This window comes from Rhineura floridana, chromosome 2 (assembly GCF_030035675.1).
Source record: "Rhineura floridana isolate rRhiFlo1 chromosome 2, rRhiFlo1.hap2, whole genome shotgun sequence".
NCBI classification, from domain to species: domain Eukaryota; kingdom Metazoa; phylum Chordata; class Lepidosauria; order Squamata; family Rhineuridae; genus Rhineura; species Rhineura floridana.
The window spans coordinates 54,645,931-54,668,530 of record NC_084481.1 but is presented as its reverse complement, the minus strand read 5'-3'; the positions used below and the strand labels follow the sequence as shown (position 1 = coordinate 54,668,530).

At 40.9% G+C, this 22,600-nt stretch overlaps 1 protein-coding gene across 3 annotated transcripts in view; it reads left to right on the top strand.

Annotated features, from left to right (window-relative positions):
• Positions 1–22,600, top strand: part of PKP4 (plakophilin 4) — a 147,769-nt gene that overhangs the window by 9,061 nt on the left and 116,108 nt on the right. For all 3 annotated transcript variants that reach the window (XM_061608711.1, XM_061608709.1, XM_061608710.1), the window contains exon 2: positions 19,634–19,764. In XM_061608711.1, the coding sequence (XP_061464695.1) occupies positions 19,639–19,764 (126 nt within the window). In that variant the 5' untranslated portion in view covers positions 19,634–19,638. The remainder of the gene's footprint in view (positions 1–19,633; positions 19,765–22,600) is intronic.

Below are 22,600 nucleotides of genomic sequence, written 5' to 3'. Positions count from 1 at the left end.
ATGCTTTGGGGTTGGGTTTTTTTTTTCATAGGGGCTGTTCGTTCTTCCTGGAGCAAGTAAGTATATTGGCCTAGGTTCAAGAATTTAATAAGAAGTTGTCTGCAGATCAAAATCTAAAATTCTACCTGCAGCCGTATTGGGTTAAGATCACCATAAGTTGAGGCATCTTTTTTATCTAATTCAGTCAAATTTGACTTGGATGAAAAACTGTTCTGCCTCAGTGGTAACATCCTGGGATTGTGACATCTTTGCTAGTCAGGGCATTTTGTACTGGTTAACAGAACAGTGCAGTAGAAGAAGGGAAGGACGAATGAATGTTTTTAGTGGTGTTGCCAATCACAGTTGAGAAATTCAAAATAGACCTTTGCCAGACTAGCACCTGCAGTCACTTAACCATTGTTAAATTACTGGACATAGAACACAGGACCACACATTTCACTACCATTGCTTATTTTCTTTCTGGTGTGATTTTCCCCATGCGCTTTTTAACCATGGTTAAGCATGACATCAGTAGTTAACCCTACCTCTTAGCCAGCTTCTATCCTTGGTTTTTAACCATGATTAAGAGGGAATCCAAATTGGTGTTACCTATTGATGTCATACTTGACCATGGTTAACATTGGTGCTAATGTCAACCTAAAAATGAGTTGGAACCAGCTGAAGACTTCTGCCACGAAGGGTGCAAACTTGCTTCCAATGTCTTAACTATAGTTAAAAGGTAATCCAGGATTGTGTCTGCGCCAGCTATATGTCTGATAAACCTCCTGTTTGAGGATACAGTACTTATTCCTAACTGTATAGAACCCTTTGGATTTTCATATGTGCATGTGTTCTCTGTAATAACCAGTTGCTGCTTTCTTTGTTATAAAAGGCAGCAGGGCTTTGAGAGGCTGGTAGTATTTGTCAAGATGTCAGGTAAAAAAAGCTGTAACTGAAGCACTGATCTTCTGCTTCCACCTCTATTCTCATGCAATAACTAACTTTTAAACTTAGCGCTTGACATCAGTCCTGAATCTTCACTGCTGCTTCCTCGCTCAGTAACCTTCCCCAACACAGCTTCATGTAACAAAATGCTCTGAATTACAATCAAGGAGTGTAACAATTGGTGTTGGTTCCCAGTTTAGTTGCATTAAAAAACCCCAATATATAGCTTCTCCTCAGTTTTTAATATGCATAGAATTTTGGTGACTGTGCAAGTTGATGACCTTGGGAGAGATAGTGACATATGACGATATGAAAGATTTAAAGTGTTGGGAAACACTTCCTAGACTGCTTGTTGGCTTAGAGCAGTGGTTCTCAAACTTTTTTGGTTCGCGGCGCACTGTAAAACAAAAATTTTCTGGCGCACTTCGTGTACAAAATTAAAAATATATGAATATATTTTAAACTATGAATAAAAATAAACTTAGAAAACTATTACTTACCCTATACAAATGGGTTTCTTCTCATTTTTAAAATATGCGCCGTTTGAGAATCACTGGCTTAGAGCCTTTTGCAGGCATGTCCTTCACTTTCTAAGTCTGACTTCAGAAGCAGTGAGGCCTAGATAAAGACTTGGGAATGGTTTGATAAAAAGCTGTGATTCTTAGGAATGAGAGACACTGCACACCACACTTGTGGTATGATCATAGTATCATTATATACTAGTAGTCCTGGCTGTCAAACTTTGAGTATTTGTTTCGATGTTAAAAGACTCTCTTTGCCTTAAAGTTTTGCTCTGTCATCCTAAGCATGCTTACTTGTAAATGCCATTACACTTTTAAGTAAATGTATGTAAAGTGTATGACAATTATTTAAGTAAGAAAACACATTAAGAGGATAAAGAAATGGAGGAAGGTGCTTGGGTTGAAAATGCACTCTTCTGCTGTGGCTGATTTGTTTGAGTCCTCTCATATGTCTTCAGAAAAGACAGTGTTTAAGTTCCATTGAAATTAATAGTGCTATTCTGTGTGTGCTTACTCAGCAGCAGAGCTTGGAAAAGTTACTTTTTTGAACTACAACTCCCATCAGCCCCGGCCAGCATGGCCACTGGATTGGGCTGATGGGAGTTGTAGTACAAAAAAGTAACTTTTCCAAGCTCTGCTCAGCAGTAAGTCTCATTAAGTTCAATGGGACTTACTCTGAAGTGTGCCTAGGATTGCAGCCTAAGTACTTTCTATCTGTAAATGTATCTTATAAAACTAATAATGCTGCCTCAGAGCACCCTTGAAGATAGGAGCTAAGCATAACCTCTCTACAAGAAGTCTTCCTAATAGTCAAGGATACATAACTATTTCTGTAACTTCTTTCTTTAGAAGTTGTAACTTTTTGTTCTGATTATCTGGGGTCATCATTTTAGATAAGGACTCTAACTGGAAGAATCTTAATTATGTGGGCTTTTTTATCATAGAGAGATTTTGTTTGTACTTAACCTGTATAGATATGGTGCACTATTAGTAACAGATTTTGCAGTGCTACTGCTGTATTTAGAGAGAGCCTGGTTGCTTAGTTACCTTTTTTTTCTTATGTGGAAAACCTCCCAATAACAAAAATACAGATTTGGGTTACAGTTGTAAGTGCTCAGTATTTAGCTGTATTACAAAAGTACCCTGAGATACTGCATGTATTTTCATACCAAGCTAGGCATGTACTAAATGACAGCCCTGTACTTGCAATAAAAAAGAATAAGATCTATCAGGTTGGGTTGAAGATAGCAATATCTGTCAGGGTAAGAGTGCCATAGGTAGAATGAATCATTTCAAAAGTGTTTAAAAAATTCTGAGATTGGTATCGGTTCGACAGTCCAGTTGCCAGAAATATAGATGCTATAGATCCAGTAGAGACTGTCCATTTGCCAATCTAGGGAATATGAAGTTGCCAATATATGCCAGTAGCCATTTATCAGTCCAGATTATTTTCTGGATTTCTTATAAAAAATGTACTGCCTTCAAGTCAATTCCGACTTATGGCAACCCTATGAATAGGGTTTTCATGAGGCTGAGAGGCAGTGACTGGCCCAAGGTCACCCAGCGAGTTTCATGCCTGTCTGGGGATTCGAACCATAGTCTCCCTGGTCGTAGTCCAACACCTTAACCACTACGCCACACTGGCTCTGCTAGTAAGCCTCTATCTTTATTGTGTTAAGGGTCTGGCTAGCTGTTGCAGATTAGGGAACTTCTACTGCATTGTTCTCATGTGCTACCTAAATCTTTTCCACTCTTATCATGATATGAAAAATATCTGTCTGGTGATTTTTATTAGCAGAATTTTCATACTGAGCTATAACAAACTCTTGTCGCCATTGGATATGTGGCTAAAAGAGCACATTAAAAAGGATTTTTACAGCACTTTTCCATGATAACTTTTAAAATTAGCTTTTTAGGGGTTTTGTACAAATATTGATTAACAATAGTTAAAAGGGGAGTTACAATAAATAAATTGCAAACTTTGAACATTGCATGCTTTATTTCCATGCATTGGGTCGCCAACCAGGTGCCTGTGGGTGCCATGGTGCCCATGAAGGCCTTTATTGGCACCCCTGGGCAGGGGTCCCAGACAGAGCTTTCATTAAAAAAAGAAAAAATAAGTCTCTAGCTGTCCTAGAAAGAAAATTATGAAGCAAAATGTTCAGGTAGGTACCCTTCTAAGCAATTTCTGTGAAACGAGCTAGCCTGTTTGTTCCTGCCTGTTAACCTTTTAGCCAATGAGTGAAGTCAGAGCTGTGATAAGTGAGATATTTATACATCAGACAATAGGAATCCCTGGCATCCTAAAGAGCTGTTGTTTTCTCCTCCCCTTTAGTGCACTTTTCCCACTTCCATCTTATTTTCTAGTCCTTGGAAGCTCCATAGTTTGCCCTTCATTTTTCCCTAGCAACCAGGATTCATCTTTCCTTTGGTGGGTTGGGCAGGTAGTCCCTAAAAGTTACTGTATGCAAATGCTACTACACAATAAATGTGGGTAGATATTAAAGAATCTCCCCCCCCCCCGAAGACTAATGTGAAAACTTTGTAAAGAGACTTAGGCATGTCTCTGCTGTGCAGGAACTAAAGGCCAGGCACTCATAAAGACTTCACTTTATAATTATCTTACACTATAATGTAAGATATGCATGTCTACTCAGAAGTAAGTCTCTTTTGTTTAATCAGGCTTGCTACCAGATACATGAGTACAGGATTGCAGCCTAGGCTTTGGTTTAGAGTTGGCATTGGGAAAAATAGGGTTCTTGTGCCTTTAACAGTTGTATGGCAGACAGAAATTCAAAAGTTAAGCCTATTTACTATAGAAATACAATTTAATTTTTTTTGTTTTGTTAAACTTCAAAACTACACAATAATGTCATAGCCAACTAGAAACATAAGACAAAAAAATATATACACCATCTTTTTTCATGCAATCTTTTTTGTATAGAAATATAATTACAGAGAAAAATTCGCCATGATAGTACTCTCTCCCTAATTTTTTGTTATGCCATGCCCCCAGCAACAGCCATTTTGTGACTGGAGCTCAGAACACTCATTCAAAATATGAAATGTGCCCATTGGACCAGAAAGCTTGGCAACCCCTTCCATAAATGAAGAGCACTGTTTTTCAACAACATTTTTTTCTTTTCTGCTGAAAGCTAATCTATATATGGTTTTTTAGTATTGTCTAAACCCAGTAGACTGAACTGACCAGTCTGCTTCACCACCACCACCACCACACGCTCAAAAAAATCTGCTTGTTTCCCCTACTCCACTACTGAATGAAAAATACATTTAAAATTATCATGATGCATAATATAGGCTTGCGGGAAGTCTGAAAAAATAAGATTTGCTGGGGAAGGTTCTTAGGTGAAGATTATATAAGGTTTTCTTTAAACATTGGCTTATGCTATGTAACTTACTAGTGGTATCATAGAAAGAAAAGTTGCATTGTCAAAACCATATGTATTCCTAAATTCATTAATGTATACATGATTGTTTTAAGAAAGGATGGTATTTAAGATGCATATTTTACCTCTTAGATTTGATGCTAAAACTTGTTAACTTATATAGCAAATGAGCTATAAGACAATAAATCTTTAGAGAACCAATGTATGCTGGTTGTGCTATTTCTAAAACAGATGATGTGATACACAATGTGCAATGAAGCACAATGCATCAAATCACTGCTGTGGGTTTATTTTTAAAAAGCAGACATTAGATTTTGATTGTGAATAGCTCTTATGTACAAAATGCTCTAATGGGCAACTTAATTTTCCCTGACTATAAAAATTAATCTGATACTAAATTAAATTCAAACATTTTGAGTGTTTTGCTTCAGTAGTTTAAGCTAGAAGTTCTTTTGAGTACTTCATAACACTCAGGAAGTATGATAAATAACATCACTTGAGAATTACAATAAATAACAATCCAACTCTGGTCTTCAGTTTTAAGATCTTTTGCTTAACTTAGCGTTTTAACAACAACAACAAAATCCATAGTATAGTAGATTAAGAAACCATCTTTGTGTGGGTTTTTATTAATATAAAAGTGCAGAGTCCTTGCTTGTCCATGTTATTATTTTTATTGTAGTGACACTAATAACAGTAAAGAGAGAAAAGCAAAGCATTAAACACTTGAAACTGTTTGCTTTTCTAGTGACATTTGTTGCACAGATTGCCTCCTTCCCTACAGACCCTCTCAGGTGCTGAGATAACAGAGGGCCCTTTTGGTAGTTCTCCCACCTCCAGAAGCTCGGGAGGGTGGCCCAGGAGAGGGCATTCTCAGTGGCAGCCCTTAAGTTGTGGAACTCCCTCCCCACTGTGGTGTCTGGCAACTTTATTGTACAATTTTAGGCAAATGCTGCAGATGCACCTCTTTACCCTGGCCTTTGACATCTGAGGCATGTATTTTTAGGACTCACCCTATTTCGGGATTTTAGGTTGTTTTAAATTCTTTTTAATGTCATATTTTAAAATGTTTGTAACTCATCCTGGGACCATTGGGTGAAGGGTGGGTAATAGATGATGGTGACGATGATTATATTTTCCTCAGGCAAATAGTAGTAATAGGACTCTAGCAGAATAGGATTAAAATAATTTCTCTGTATTATTCCCAGCAGCAAGGTCCTGCATCTTGTACATTATTCCTGTATATAATTTTTAAAGCGCTCCATTTCTCACAGTGGTCTACCTGTCTTACTTCTCTGACTCTTACTATATTAATGGCTTTGGTCATATATGCCATATCCCAAATTCTTATGACCCATTCAGTTAACAGAAAAATAATTGTTTTCCATCAAAACTTACAGCCATATGGGCTGCAGTCAATAAAGGAACAATAGTTTCAAATTCTCAAGCAAAACTATGTTTGACATAACGGAATTAAAAAACTGGGTCACGATGGTATTGGGTAATCCTGTTGAGGCAGTCCAGAAGCATAGGATGGAGGATAAAACTATTGGCAAATGCATGTGTATCACTTTCCCTCCTTCCTCAAAGTTCTCTACAGTTCATAAAAAATAAGTGGGACATACATTCTAGGAACTACGGATCTTGTGAGAACAAGAGATCTAATATTTTTAGTAGAACTATGGGCTCTGTCCCTGCCTGCTTCACGTACCAACCCTCCTCTTCTAGATCACAATGACAGCTTCCCCCTCCCTCAGGTCATCAAGGCACTTTCCCACTCCCCAGGTCACCAAGACACCTTCCCCGTTTGCCCAGATCAAGACACCTCTCCTCCCCAGGTGAGCCATATGGGAAGGCTGCCTTGGCCTTCTTCACCATGGCTCGCCCAGGCCACCACCCGCCATTCATTCTCCTGCTCATCGTCCAATGTTACCTCTCCCTCTCTCAATTGCTGGCCCTGGCCTCAGCGGCTGCAGCAAAACACAACTTGTTCTTCCACTCTCTGGCTAGTCTTGCATCCCCACTAGCCTGCCCACTCACCCTCCTCCGTCCCTCCTTGCTCAGTTGCTGGCGGTAGCAAAACACCATTTGTTCTCCCACACTCTGCCCTGTCTCGCCTCCTCTCTCGCCCACCTCCCCTCCTCCCTCCCTCCTCGCTCAGTTGCTGCCCTCGGTGATAGCAAAGAGCCACTCATTCTCTTGCTATCTGTCTGGTCTTGCCTCCTTGCTAGCTCACCCACCAGCTTGCCCTCCTTTCCCACCTCTGCCCGTTTGCTTTCCCACACTCTGCCTGGTCTCTCCTCCCTGCCCACCCTCCCTCTTTGCTCTGTCACCAGTCTTGACTGCCACCACCATGCCCCTACAGTTAGAAGGTTACCACATGACTACAGCATGACACTTTATCAATCTATTACATAGTTAGACATTCAAGTCAGTAGTCTATAATATTATAAGGAGTGATGTGGGAAAAGCTGAGACTTTTTAAAAGTGCTTTGCTCAGAGGCAAAGACATGGAAGGAAGGGAAATAATAACTTTTGTAATTTATGAACAGTCTTTTGTGCCTACACTGATAAAATTGTTGCCACCTACACAAGAAGACAGGAAATCGCTGATCATATGAAGGCAGCTGTACAGTCTAGTCTTATTGTGACTAAGGCAGTAGAAATGCCCAACCTACATTCTTTCATTACCCTAAAGTACAGAAAGTCTCCTCGTACTATCTTCAAGACTATTTTCTCTTTCTGTTTTCCATCAAACTTGCTGTTCAGTTTTGAACAGTTATCTCCGCACCCCCCATGCCTTTTCTCAAACCTTGTGTCCCCTGCTGGAAGGTTTGGACCATAGGAAGACATGACTAATTGTGCAGGTTCTTATGGGGGTTTCCCAGAGTGTGAGTCACTGAAAAGAGAGTAGGCCTAGCTTCAAGGTGGAGATAGTGGCATGAGAAAAGGTGATGTAGTGTAGGTGGAGAGAAGTGATAGGATTTAGAGCAGAAGTAAACAAGTAAAGTCAAGTGGTGGTGGTGGTGGTGGTGGTGGTGGTGGTGGTGACACAATAAGTTGTGCATGATCAGAGCAGGATGCTCAGTTAGGTTTCTAGACTGAAGAAGTTACTTGTATATGAGGCATAGTAAATCAAGAAAAGGGGGATAACACTTCAAAAATGATATGATAGTATAGTATTTGACCCTACAAAGTACAATCCTGGTATTTTCATCATAATATTGTTACTTCCACTACTCTCATGTAAAATGGGTCATCAGCATCTGAACCCATTTTTTTCCCCATTTATCTATCTAGGATGGCTGTAGATACATACAAAATATGTTGATTCAATAAATGTCCTTGCACACACCCTACCCCTTGGTGGGCCAAACTTGACAGGTAACTGGGGTAACTTATCTGTCAGTCATCTGATGTCAAAGTGACATCAGGCAATGCTGAAGTTTGAATTGTCAATTCAAAGGCTTTTGAATTCCAGTTGTCAGGGCTTCAAAGCGCAGCACTAGCCTGTTTGAAATGCCTTGTTCAAGGAGGGGAAAGTGGTTTCCATTCAGTGAGAACAGTTTCTTCCTCCCTACACTGCTACTTAACCTAGAAGTTTCAAGGAGCAACACAAAACGGCCACCCCACACTGGTCTTTTAAATCTCCAAAATCAGAGTTTTAAGGAACAGCATGTGGAGAAAGCTGCTTCCTCCTCCTTAAGCAAGGCACGCTTCTACTGCCCATCACCAGATGAGTGGTTGAGAGTGTCCCTTGCTCCACCAAAGGAACAATCGGTAGCTCACTTTAAGCTCTTGATTGTTCCTGTGAAGCTCCACTGCCCCACCCTGATGTTATATATGATGTCAGGTGTGTGGTGGGTGGGCATGGTGTCCCCAGAATGGCCCTGTAGGCCAAATGGGGCAGCCTGGCAGGCCACATTTGGCCCACGGGCCAAAGGGGCCTCATGTAGTTACTCAATACTGGGGGAACAGCTGCAGTACTAGGGGGACTGAAGAAGACCTGCCCTGGGAGTGGGTATCTGAGCATCTGGGTGCTTGCTGCTCGCTCCTTTGGATTGCTGTGTCTCAAGACAGCTGAAGTCCCTGGTAACTGCTGCAAGGACTGGGACCCCCTGCCTGACCCTTGCTCCAGAGAGAGGCTGCAGTTAAGCTTGCAGCCTCTTGCAACAACTGCTGGTTGGGTCAGGAGGCATAAAAGCTCAGCTGCCCTTGGGTGGCGGGCTGCTGCCGGCGGGGTCACCACCGAAGGGGCGATACCAAAGGGTATTTCCCCTTGGGGAGACCCTTAGGGAGTCCTGAGGGTGCTACCTGCCTTCTATTACCTTTTTTTAATTTGTTTTCTGTTAAACCAACTAGAGGAGATTGGTAGTGGGGAAGGCGTGTGGTGCATGTGTAGTTCCTGCACAGGGTGGGAGCCTGTGCAGTGAACTAAATGATAGGAGAAAGTCGCCAGATGCCTTCAGAGTAAGAGTTTGTAACTGGCAGAAGGCTGGTCCTCTCTGGGTGTGAGACAGGAGGGGGAGTAGATAGGCCCTGTGTGAAAATGTTTGAATGGGTATGACTGTTTCCAATCCTCGCAGAGGCCTACTGGGATAATTTGCTGTGGCAGGTTTTGTTGGTGCGCTCGTGTTGGGTCTATATTGGGTGTTTAGGAGGAGTCTTAGTACGGAGGAACATGGGTGATGCCACCCCAATTTCAGTGATTATGGGCAGAGGAAAATATAGCCACGGGGATGTGGTGAAGTACCATAGAAGATGAGGGCAAGGCTATCTGCGCCTTGTTCCTTGCTACTGCTCCTCTCACGGATGGGTTCCTTGTTGCTCATCTGCTGTGCCCACTGGCCTGTGTGTGTTGTTGTTTAACGTCAGATTGGTACACAATAAGACTACTCTCATCCATGATTTGATTGTGGATGAAGGTGCCGATTTGGTGTTCATTACCGAGACCTGGGTGGGTGAGCTGGGAGGAGTTGATCTGACCCAACTTTGCCCATCTGGATACTCAGTGCAACACCAGCACAGGCTGCGGGGGGGGGGAGGAGTTGCTGTGGTCTACAGAACTTCCATCTCCGTCACCAGGAAACCACTCTGTCTTGGAGCAGGCTGTGAGGGCCTGCAACTGGTGTCTGGCCGAGGAGACAGTAAACTAGGATTGCTGCTGGTGTACCATCCACCCTGCTGCCTGGCAGCTTCTCTGACTGAGCTGGCGGAGGCCATCTCAGCTGTGGTGTTTGAGGAGCCCAGAACGATAGTGCTGGGTGATTTCAATGTCCATGCTGAGGCTGCCTCTAGTGTTCTGGCTCGGGACTTCATGGCCTCCATGACGACCATGGGGCTGTCTCAAGTTGTTACTGGCCCAACACATAGGGCACAGCCCACCCTCGGCTTGGTTTTTGCTCCAGATGGAGGAAGGGGTGGTCTGGAGATATGGGGGTTGGATGTCACCCCATTGTCATGGTCAGATCACTTTCTGGTGAATAAACTTCACTTGGACTTATGGCTGCAATCCTTCCCTACAGGGGTGGTGGACAAATTCAGATGGTCCACCCCCAGAGCCTAATGGAATCCATAGGATTCCTGAATGTCCTGGGGGAGTTCCCAGTAGATAGAGCAGGTGACCCTGTTGAAACCCTTGTCATGCTGTGGAACAGCGAGGTGTGTCGGGCTCTTGACATGGTTGTCCCCGAGCACCTTCTCTGGCATTGTGGAGTCCGGCTTGCACCTTGGTACACCAGTGAGCTAAGGGCAATGAAACAGGCTGGACAATGGCTAGAGTGCAAGTGGCGAAAGACATGCTGTGAGGCTGATCGTGCCTACTGTGTGGTGGTGAGGGCGGCGAAGAAGGCCCACTTCTCTGCCTCCATCGCATGCTCAAGTAGCTGTCCAGTGGATCTTTTCCATATTGTCAGGAGTCTGTTGACATCAACTCCAGGAAACGGAGTTTTAGACCATTTGGAGGCCCACTGTGAATTTTATGCAAGGCACTTTGAGGGTAAATTTGCTCGCCTCCGTAGCAGTCTTTATACCCCCTCTACGTCTACTGTAATCCCCAATGAGGTGTCCAGTGCAACGTCTGCTGCAACTTCTTGGGAACGGTTTCAGTTGATGCAGCCTGATGACGTGGACAAGGTGCTTGTGATGATGCAGCCAGCAATGTGTCCTCTCAACCCTTGCCCTTCTTGGCTTATTAAAGCTTGCCAAGGGGGTCTGACCAAGTGGATCCAGGGTGTGGTCAACGCATCATTGTGGGAGGGAGTGGTTCCAGTCGCCTTGAAAGAGACGGTGATCTGACCACTCCTGAAAAAGCCCACCCTGGACCCATTGGTTTGTGACAATTACTGACCGGTTGCAAATACCCCCTTTTTAGGGAAAGTGATTGAGAGGGTTGTGGCACAGCAATTGCAAGTACTCTTGGATGAAACAGATTATCTTGGCCCATCCCAGTCTGCATTGAGGCCTGGTTATGGGACTGAATCAGCCTTTGTCGTCCTGATGGATGACCTTTTTCGGGAGAAGGACGGGGGAGTGTGACCCTGTTATTCTTACTTGATCTCTCAGTGGCTTTTGATACCATTAACCATGGTATCCTTCTGGGCCGACTTGGTGAGATGGGTATTGGAGGCTCTGTTTTACAGTGGTTCCGATCATATCTCCAGGGTCTCTCTCAGAGACTAGCATTGGGTGACTGTGTTTTGGCCCCCTGGCAGTTGAGCTGTGCGTTGCCACAGGGTACCATCTTGTCCCCCATGCTGTTTAACATCTATATGAAGCCCTTGGAAGCAGTCATCAGGAGCTTTGGGGTGAGGTGTCAGCAGTATGCTGATGATACCCAGCTCTATTTCTCTGTAACATCTGAATCGGGGGAGGCCGTGCAAACCCTAGACTGTTGCCTGGACTCGGTGGTGGGCTGGATGAGGGCCAGTAAACTGAGTCTGAATCCTAGCAAGACGGAGGTACTGTGGATTGATGGTTCCCAACTTCGGATAATTGGTCAGTTGCCTGCTTTGTACGGGGTTGTACTCCCTCTGAAAGAGCAGGTCCATAGTCTAGGAGTGCTCCTGGATCCATCTTTGTCGCTAGAGGCCCAGGTGACCTCCGTGGCTAGGAGTGCCTTTTACCAGCTTTGGCTGGTAAGACAGCTGCGGCTGTTTCTGGACCGGGATAGCCTCGCCACTGTTGTCCACGCACTGGTAACCTCCAGGCTGGATTACTGTAATGCGCTCTATGTGGGGCTGCCCTTGAGGTCGGTCCAGAAGCTGCAGCTGGTGCAAAATGCAGCGGCGAGACTGCTCACTGGGGTAGGGGGTCACCAACATGTCACCCCGCTGCTGAAAGAATTGCACTGGCTGCCCATTTGCTACTGGGCCAAGTTCAAGCTTCTAATTTTGGTGTACAAAGCCCTATACAGCTTGGGACCAGGATACCTGAAAGACCGTATTATCCCTTATATGCCCAGTCGATCACTGCGCTCTGCAGGTGAGGGCCTCCTGCAGATACCATCTTATCAGGAGGTTAGTTCTGCACAATATAGGAAAAGGACCTTTAGCATGGCGGCACCTACCCTGTGGAATTCCCTCCCCTTAAATATTAGGCAGGCGCCATCTCTGCTATCTTTTCGGCACCTTTTAAAGACTTTCCTCTTTCAACAAGTCTGTTAAGTCGAGACCTGTCCCAGTCTGCGTCTGTTAGAATTGCTTAATATGTTTTTAATAACGTTTTTAACCTTTTTTAAAGATGTTTTTAAAGCTTTTTAAAAATGTTTTTAACGTTTTGTTTTAATGTATTTTAAGGTCTGTTTTTATGATGTGTTAAAGTGTTTTTAGCGTTTGTTTGCCGCCCTGGGCTCCTGCTGGGAGAAAGGGTGGGATATAAATCAAATAATAAATAAATAAATAAGTAATATGCTAATAACTGCTTAAGGTAATTCTTTCAAAAGTGCGTTTTAATCCCTTATTAAGTATTTGTTCGCCTACCCTATAATGTGCTTTCTTGTCACTTGTTTGCCTTTCAGACTAAAATACATAGAGAACGAAGTCACCAGGCTATATTATAGAGTGAAAGAGCACAATTTACTTGAAGCCATAGATGAATGGTTGTTTGTCACTGCATAATTTTATCTCTTGCTTAACCTATGTTTAATGCAGTAGTAAATGGGAAATCACATCCATCTGAGCATGAGTCAAAAATATTCTACTGTGTACATTCCAGTGACAAAATGCTATCCCATCAATTTAGTATTTGAATAGATCTTGTTATCTACAGTGATGTCTTTTCAGTATATATTATTTTTCCTTTTTAACATGAATGATGAACATCCTGATCCAAAACTTTGTATTTGTGTAACTTGTGGTTTATAGTGATGTACTATTTTTTTTAACTTAACAGTGCACTAGATTAATTCAGTTCTTTGTAATTTACTAGCACTGTAAATCACTTCAGCAATGAATTAGAGAAAATACAATAATCAAAACAAACAGGCTATAATTATCACATGTCAACTCAACTACCAGTATTGTATATAGAACAATGAAGGTGAAATTTTCTTACTAAAACGAGTCTTGGTAAGCCTTAGGGCATGCAGGGCCTTATGTGAACCCTTGCCAGGAAGTGCTTTTTTTGTTTTAACTATCCATGCATTGCAGAATGTGAAGGTGATAAGTTGAAAGTCACCTTTTTAGATTAGTCCATTGGGACACTTTTTAAAAATTAGTAATGCATCAGGGACAGAAACACATTTCATGTAGGCAGTACATTTTGGCCTACATCTTAACTAGAAGACGTGCTCTTGAGAGCTTACCAGTAGAAAAGCTTCCTTAATAGTAGTAGTAATTCACTGCTTTGTTATATTTTGCATAAGGGAGCATAATTAATACACTTCATATATAATGTTCAGTTAAAACAGTGGCCTTCTGTAAGCACTTCAGCCTCTGAAATTTTACCTAGAATATCTAGTGCATCTTTCAAGTGCTAGCTTCAGGTCATAGTCTTATGCACACTTATCGGAGAGTAAACCTATTGAGCTACTTCCCAAAACACCTCCATGCGACTTCCGGGAAGGGTGACTTCGCTTGTGCCTGCTTTTGGGACGGGCTCCCGCCTCAAAAGAAGCTTATTCAGATATAAATCAGTCAGAACATTTTTTTTTTTGACTGATGAAATTTCTCCCGGGCAGGGAGAAACGTAGAGATCAACCTCAAAAGCCTGTTTTTGTTGGGAGGACTGGATTTCATTAATTTATGAGATAAGGTCCAGCCAACAATGCCGGACGGACTTCCGAACAAGCTCTATCTGCTTAAGCGATACGTTTATCTTTTCTTTAAAGAGAGAATGGACTAACAGGCAAGCACCCTTCTTTCTATTATTTTTTTTACTTGGTTTAAATTGTTGCAGCAAAAGGAGATTTGTCAGATTGATCGGCTTTGGACAGCTTCTGGGTGAGCTATAACTCTTCTCTGTTATCCACGAAATTAACAGCTTATCTCTGTTTCTGTCGCAAAAAGCTGTCCTGGAAGTGCATTCTAAAGATATACACAGAAGAGGGATTTCTATTCCTGATTTCTATTCCAAGGAATATTATATTGTCTGGGACTATTCTCTTTTTGGTCTATTTTATTTTGACGAATCTGCTTCTTCACGACGCCACTAACTGTTTTGATGCTGGGAACTAAATTTGTTTTGCATTCTTGAACATAGAGAGATAAGGCAGGTTGCTCTGTTTATACTGTGATGTCATCAAGCCTGGAATATTAACCCAATTGTTGCTGAAATAAGAAGTGGTTTTTCTTTATTTTTGTTTTGCTTTGTTTTCGTGGTTTTAAAAATGGCAATCAAGAAAGTGGCTGAGAATCTGGAAGTAACTATGTTTCAGAAAATAATGGATGAGATTGAGATAACGAAACAAACCCTGCGACAGGGTAGTAAGGAGCTGAAAATTGAACTGAGCAAAATGACGCAGGAGTTTAAAGAAATAGGGGATCCTGTGAGAGAGGAGAATGAGATCAGAGATGAGAAAAGAAAAAATAAAGGGAAGATACAAGCCCTGGCGATTGGAACAAATGTGGAATTGGAAAAAGATCTGGAGTTTATGGATTTTAGAAATAAAATCTACTGTTTGGAATTTAACGTTATCTCTGAAGAAATTAATGAAGATATTAGAGATAAAGTTATCAATGGCTTGGATAATCTTCTGGACTGGAATGATGTGATGGAGCTTGATATAGAGAAAATCTATGGAATTAGATGCAGCCATGTGACAATGGAAAAACTCTTAAGAGATGAGCCAGTGCATTTTGTAAAAAAGAAGAACACAGATATGACTTTACAACAGTATTTCAGCAACTTATTCAGAATGGATGGCAAGAAAATATTTGGGATAGAGGAAATTCCCATCAGACTCTTATTATATGACTATGGCTACAACAGCAAGATTATTATGGAATACTGATAATGGAAGATTGGACACTGAAATTACTGGACTTAACAGGACTATTGAAGATGGAAGATGGAACTAATAGGGATAATGGAATAATGGCTATTGAAATTATTGGACCTAACAGATTCTGATGAGATGGATTAATCGAAATGTTTATTTGGACTATGGTTATGACAATAAGATTATTATAATTATTAACGAGATGGATTAATTGACATGTTTATTTGGAGAAAAATTGATAGATATATTTCTTAAAGAATTGAAACCTCTCTTTGACTTTTTGTGGAAAGAATAAAGTAATGTTTATGAGATTTGATGATTAATTAAGATAACTACTGGAGGAAAGTGATTTTATAATATGATTTAAGAGACAGGATTGTTATATATTGTAGACCTATAACTGATTTGATATGTGACAAATGGGAAGTCAACATTTTATTTTTTTTGTTTAATCATTTTTGTTTTGTTTTGTTTTTTGTCTTTGAATGTTTTATGATTTTGTTTTCTATGTTTTATGAAAATTTGAATAAAAATTATTGTAAAAAAAAAAAACCAAAACACCTCCATGCAACCATGTTTCTTGATGGCCGTTCTTGAAGTCCATGCTCAAGTGAGAGCTTTTTAAAATGGCAGAAGCAGTAAACCACATTAAGATTTTGAAATGAATATCTGAAAAAAATGAGCCCAAAGCAGTTATGTTTCTGACATAATTGAAATATGTTTTAACATCTCCCTTTCAATCTACCTAGCTGAACCAGATTCCTTCTAAAATCAGAGGAAGGTTTTCATGCTGAGTAGGTTCTCCCATAGCAGAAGGCAGGACTAAAATGCAATCCAGATAAGTTATTTGCAAGTCTTTGTTGATGATATGATATGAATGGATGAAACACAAAATTCTAAAAACTAAAAGTGGAGCACAACTACATCTTTTTATTATTGCTCCCTTAAGCCAAGCCTATTGAGTCACAGATTTATAATTATGCTACAACACTTAGAGGTCGTGTTGCTTGCCACAGCTTCGTCTATGGAAGTAGAAGTCACGTGCAGTTATTCTTCATTGGTGAATAAGTCTTTTCCACCTTACTTCTGCAAAAGGCATACTGAGACCATTTGCTTTCTGAATATCCTTTTTTTTAATAAAAAATGACTTAAAGTGTATGGACAAATAACAGCATTTCAAAATGGCAGAGGCAGTAAACCAAATTAAGATAACTTGAAATGGGTGTCTGAAAATGTGAGTCCAAAGCAAAGCTTTCTAAACAATTTGTAAAAAATTAGGATGATAACATGAGCATCTTGTTGGGTCACAGCTTGTTGTAGCTGTCTGGGGAAAGATGATTACCAAGGTGCATATGAGGAAGAAGAATAATGTTCATGGTGAAAGCTGTCTTGCCTAAAAGTCTCGATCAACATCAAACTGTAGTTAGTACTTGCTGTGGTTGGACCAACAGTAAAGATATAATCTTGTTCACAAATAAGGTTTCAAAGCAGGGTCTTTTTCTTTCAGTTTTTAAAGGGATACGGCTAGCTTCCCCTCCCTGTTACTGTGAGGAAATATCTGGTAGAGAGAAGACCAGAAGCAGTGGCTGTTGAGACACTGCTATGCAGACCAAATAGCTGTTGAGATGCTGCTTCTTGTTGCTAGGGCTGGTTAGTGCTCTTAAAGAATTCAGTTCAAGCAGAAACTAGGACTGGGGGGGGAGTTTCTCACTACTCATGTTGCTTTACTCCCCTGCAGTGTGGGGTGGGACCAAGGTGTCTGTGTATATATATCCATATCTGTAAAAGTACAACGTGCACATTCAAGTGTGTGTATCCCTCTGGATGTCTAGGCATTCCTCACAAAAATTACTTGTATAGAGATTCTTTGTATGGGGTGAGGGGCACTGCCTGCAAAGTGGTTCTGAGCACAGGGCACTTAGTGTCTGTGGCTAACCGCTGAATAAAATGGATGGCTGTCATCTGGCACTGGTTACTTTTAGACATAAAAAAGTGTTAAAACCAATAATGCTGTCACTCTGGGATTAGCACACATCTGTTGGGACTCTGGATTGTCAGAATGGCTGTGAGGTATCGGCTCAAAAATGCTTAAAGTCATTCATGTTATGAAAGGGAACACCTTTTCATGGACATGCATGTTTCTGGCTAGCCCTATGTTTTAGTTTTGGCATTCCAAGTGGAGAAAATCCCAACTGTGGTCCAAAGAGGAAATGATGATTTCAACAGTATTGAATTAGTGTTCTGCAAAGGGTCTAAATAGCAAAGGACCAAAGTTTGCAACAAACTTAAAGTTGGCATAAGAACTTATATAAAATGGCAGATAAAATTCAGTGCTGAGGAGTGTACAGTAGGGCCCCGCTTTACGGCGTTCTGCTTTACGGCGCTTCGTTCATGCGGCAGTTTTCAATTAGAGAAAGGCCCCGCTCTTACAGCGCTTGTTCCGCTAATACGGTGGGTTTTTCCGTTGTGTGCCATTTTGACATCATTTTCGCACAATGCGGCCCATTATAGTCTATGGGGCCCCGCTTTACGGCGATTTCCTCTTTACGCCGGGGGCCTGGTCCCTAACCCGCCATATTAGCGGGGCCCTACTGTATTATTAACTGGGCCCTTCATGCACTTGGTTCTTAAAGATAACTGTGGCTAGTCAAGGTATACTTGGAATCCTTTGCTGCTTGAAAATATGAGTTCAGTGTTTTATACCCCTCAAAAGGCAAACAAAATTTATGGATCATTAAGAATGACTGTTAAACTAATAAGTTTATATAGTCAAAATGATACTCAAACATACCTTGTTTGTCTTGTGCTGGTCTTGTCACCACTTAACATGCAGCCTTTGTAACCTTACTGGAAAAAGTATGAAGAAAGATAGCAAGCACTAATTGATCTCCTCAGTCAATCACTGCACTCTGCAGGTGAGGGCCTCCTGCAGATACCATCGTATCAGGAGGTCCGTTCCTCACAACATAGGAAGTGGACCTTTAGTGTTGTGGCACCGACACTTTGGAATTCCCTCCCCTTAAATATTAGACAGGCACCATCTCTGCTATCTTTTTGGCACCTCTTTCAGCAAGCCTTTTAAGTAGAGACCTTTTCCGAGTCTGCATCTGTGTTGGAATTGTTTTTTAAGATGTTTTTTAAGATGTGTTGTTTTAATATGCCTTAAAGTCTTTTGTTTGTAAGATGTTTTTAAAGTGCTTTTCGTGTTATTGTTTGCCGCCCTGGGCTCCTTCTGGAAGGATGAGATATAAATTTAATAAATAATAATAATCTGTGGAGTGTCTTCTGTAAGAAATTATATTAAACAGTTGAAGATTTGGAGCTTGGAAAATACATGGTTTGGGAATATATGCTCTCTAGTAGTATTAAACATGATATTGCAGGCTTATAAATCACCAGTTGCCTGGTAGTCTGTGGTGAGTAAGAAGCTCCTCCAGACAATGAAGCTTTAAAAATAAAAGTAAGTGTATTCTGATTTCTTCTTGGTCTGTAGACATGCAGCTGAGGTGTATTAGGATTTGATATGTGTTAGTGACATATGTGAACATACTTGCAAGGCTAATGTGTCTTGCTAGTAATCAGAAGCTGGTCAACCAAGTGTGCAAAAGTGGCTCTAATTTGGAGGGAAGCCATTCCATTTCTACATGAGTCATAAGAAAAACAAGTAGAAAAAGTAGATCAAGAATCAATCTTCACTTACAGTGATCGTGCTTCTTCTTGGTGACTTTCTTTTTGTGTGTGGTTGCATGATATCTGCACATAATAAACACATAATACAAGCACTTTGTTTTCAACAAAACATCTTACTGGTAAGCAATCAACATACACAAAGACTATTTCAGCATGTGTCCATAGGAAACTGATACTCCTTCCTTCTTACAAAAAGTTGAAATGGATGCAGTGGGTAGCAGAATTGATTTGTAGTCTCAGACAAGTACTATCGGCTACTCTGAAGTGGAGGGCAGGGAAAGAACAAACATTGTTGATACAGTATATGGATTTTTTATGGAAAACTCATGTTAATGGTTGTCACTGTTTTATTGGTATATAGTCAGTAATGTAATTTTTTTTCTTAAATGTTTGGTTATGTACATACTTTCCTGTTTGATTTGAAAGAACAAGTATAAATACTTCTGTTCAAGACAATTTCTACCCTATAAGCCTCTCCCCTCAGGTAAAATAATAGTTCTGTGTTGTTACTGTGAGGGAGAAAAGTATGGGCTTTCTTTCTACTGAAATGAAAGATCTCCCAGAAATTTTAGGCGTATGGAAAGTTTTAGTGACAAAGCAGTGACGGGTCAATTGAATGCATATCAATATAAAACTGATTTTTCCCTCCTCAGGCAATATGCCGGCTCCTGAGCAGACCCCTTTGGAAGAAGGGCTGCAACAGACCACCCAGGAATCTTCCACAAGTCCCGGCATGGAGACAGAGGCTACTGCAACTACTATTCTAGCTTCTGTAAAAGAACAGGTATTTTTTTAAAAAAATAATAATCTGTAGATACATCTGACTTTACATGTGGGTGGGTTTGAATTTCCCAAGCCCAGCGATTAAATATTAAGCACTTCAGGCTATCTTGCTGCCACTTTGGAATATAACTGTTTCTTTCTTTTCAGACTGAGCAATGTTTTGCTTTATTCCACTGTCTTATATTTCACTTGAAAGTATTTGTGACCACCATGGTGTACTGTGGTAGCAGATAGTGCTGGATGTTGACATGTGAGATTCAGGTTCAAATCTCTTCAGTTTTCAGGTTTGCTTGATGACCTTGGATAAGACTCTGAGTCTAACCTATTTACCAATTTGTTGTAGTGATAGATAATTGTAAAATAATTTGCCTATTGAGAGTTTCTATATAAATGACCTAATAAGACGTTTGAGTAGTCCTTGACAATGCATAGTAAAAAAAAAAGGAGGGGAGGGATAGTGGAGTCTAGAGATAATAAAATCTAGCATTGAATACTCCAAGGCTGCTCTCTATTCTTCTGAATGTAATTACTTTTTCTGAAATAACTGAACAACTCTACTTTGAACCAGCTGAGATGCAGACACTGTAGACAGTGTGGTTTAGTACTTAGAGCAGTCTTTCCCAACCTTTGGGTCCCTAGATGTTGTGGGACTGCAACTCCCATCAGCCCCAGCTAGAATGGCCAATGGACAGGAATTATGGAAATTGTAGTCCAGCAACATCTGGGGACCCAACGGTTGGGAAAGGCTGACTTAGAGTGTTGGACTAGGACCTAGGTTAGGCTGAGAGTCCCATCTCAGGGTTGTTGTGAAGATGAAATGGAATGGGAAGAACCATGTGTGCTGCCTTGAGCTCCCTGGGGGAAAAGCAGGATATAAAGATAACCTATGAATAAAATAAAAATAACAACAGACATCCATAAGGAGCAAATTGGAATCTGAACCTGCAAGCTTATTTGCAGACATACATGTGCATATAAGAGAAACAGAAAGGAATCAAAGTTTCTTTTGACAACACAAAACTAGCATATTTTTGTGGATTTTATACTTGTTAGGTATATCTGCAAAGGCTTATTCAGTACAGGGTAGAGTAGCTTTGTTTCTGGAACTCTCCTTTTCTGAAAGGATATTAAAACTTTTTAAGCTAGTTCTAGCAATTGTTGGAAGTTATTTCACTTTACAACTTGACACCTCCGTTTTACAATGAATGTCCTGAATCTGCCATCTCAGCCAAACAAGCAGGTCACGTACTCAGGGAATGACCAGAAATGTGTTAGGTCTGCTGAGCTGTTGTAAGATGGAAGATAGCCTATCAAAATGTGAAAAACCATAGTATTGCCTTATATGGTATTCTTGTGTAGGTTGTTTACTTGGGGGTATAATTACAAGCAAACAAAGGGCAGTCGGTTGTTGACTGCACCCATACTGCTTGTGCTGCTAGTGTGAGTGCTTTTAAATGAAATTCTTTTGTTACTTTTTCTTCTAAACTGTTGTCCAACTTCTTCACTGACCAGAGCAAGGCGCGAGCTCAATTTTCTCACAACACAATGTCACTTGCTTTTAGAACAAGGGTATTGTTGTAGTCTGGTTTCTCAGTCTTTGTCATACAACAGGGGTGAAGAATATCAGGCCCAAGGGCTGAATGCAACTTCCTATATCTGCTCCTTGGGACTCTGTCCAAGCTGTGCCCTTCCCCAGGTGACACATCTTGCTAGCCCTGCTCTACTCCCTTCTTGAATGCTTTTGCATGGTTGTGGACTGTTTCCTTGAACTGTGATAATACCTCTTGCTTGGATCGAGAGAGCAGTGTGTGTCTTGTGACTTCTGCGTGGCTGGAATGTAGTCTACCAAACAAAGGTAACTAATTCTTCAACCCTCCAGAAGGTTGTCCACAATGCAGCATGCAGGTCCCAAAAGATTGCCCAGAAGTGATTGTGGCTCTTGGGCTGAAAAAGGTTCCTTATCCTATCCAAGAACTTATTATGTGTGGATGTTCATGTGTCGTCTTCTCTCAAAATATTTAAAACTAAATATCACTTGGTATTCCTGCAGTTAAATTACCAAAAGATTTCTAGTAATACCACTGGTTACTATGGTTTTGCTAAATTAATGAGAAGTAATTATGTCCTGTAGAGCTTGGTTTCATCCTTACAAACTTTTGCATCAGCTGTCTTGGTCACAGACAGTCACACCATTCACAAAGAAGTGAGTGTTTTGGTACTGCATTAGTGTTTCAGTACCAAGCATGTTGAAATTGCCATGAGGTGCTGGAAACCACAAGGAGGGATTTAGAAATATTTTTTAGAAGCAAAAAGAAAGATATAAAATATTTAGATGAGTTGGGAAAAATGACTTGGAAAAGTCAGAAGGATTCAGTGCCTACTTTGTTTCCTGTGTTTACATAGAAGGAAAGTTGTCAAGGAATTTGGAAGCAGTGACAAGGATGGGGGAAAGTTGCATGCCAGGATGATAAAGCATGTCAGTGAATATGGGTACAATGGGAAGTGCTGTCAGTAGGACTTGATGATCATATGACATGGACATAAGAATACTTGAGTAATGTGCACTAGAAAAAACTTCCATAAGATGGACATGCAGTTTGTTGTTAAAAAAGCTTAGAGAAAATAGTAATATTTATTTATTAAATTTATATCCCACCCTTCCTCCCAGAAGGAGCCCAGAGCAGCAAACAAAACACTCTAAAACATCTTAAAAACAAAAGACTTTAAAACATATTTTTAAAAAGTTTTTAAAATGTCTTTAAAAGCACAGACTCAGACTGGGATATGGTCTCTACTTAAAAGAGACCATTGAAAGAAGAAGGTCTTCAGTTGGCACC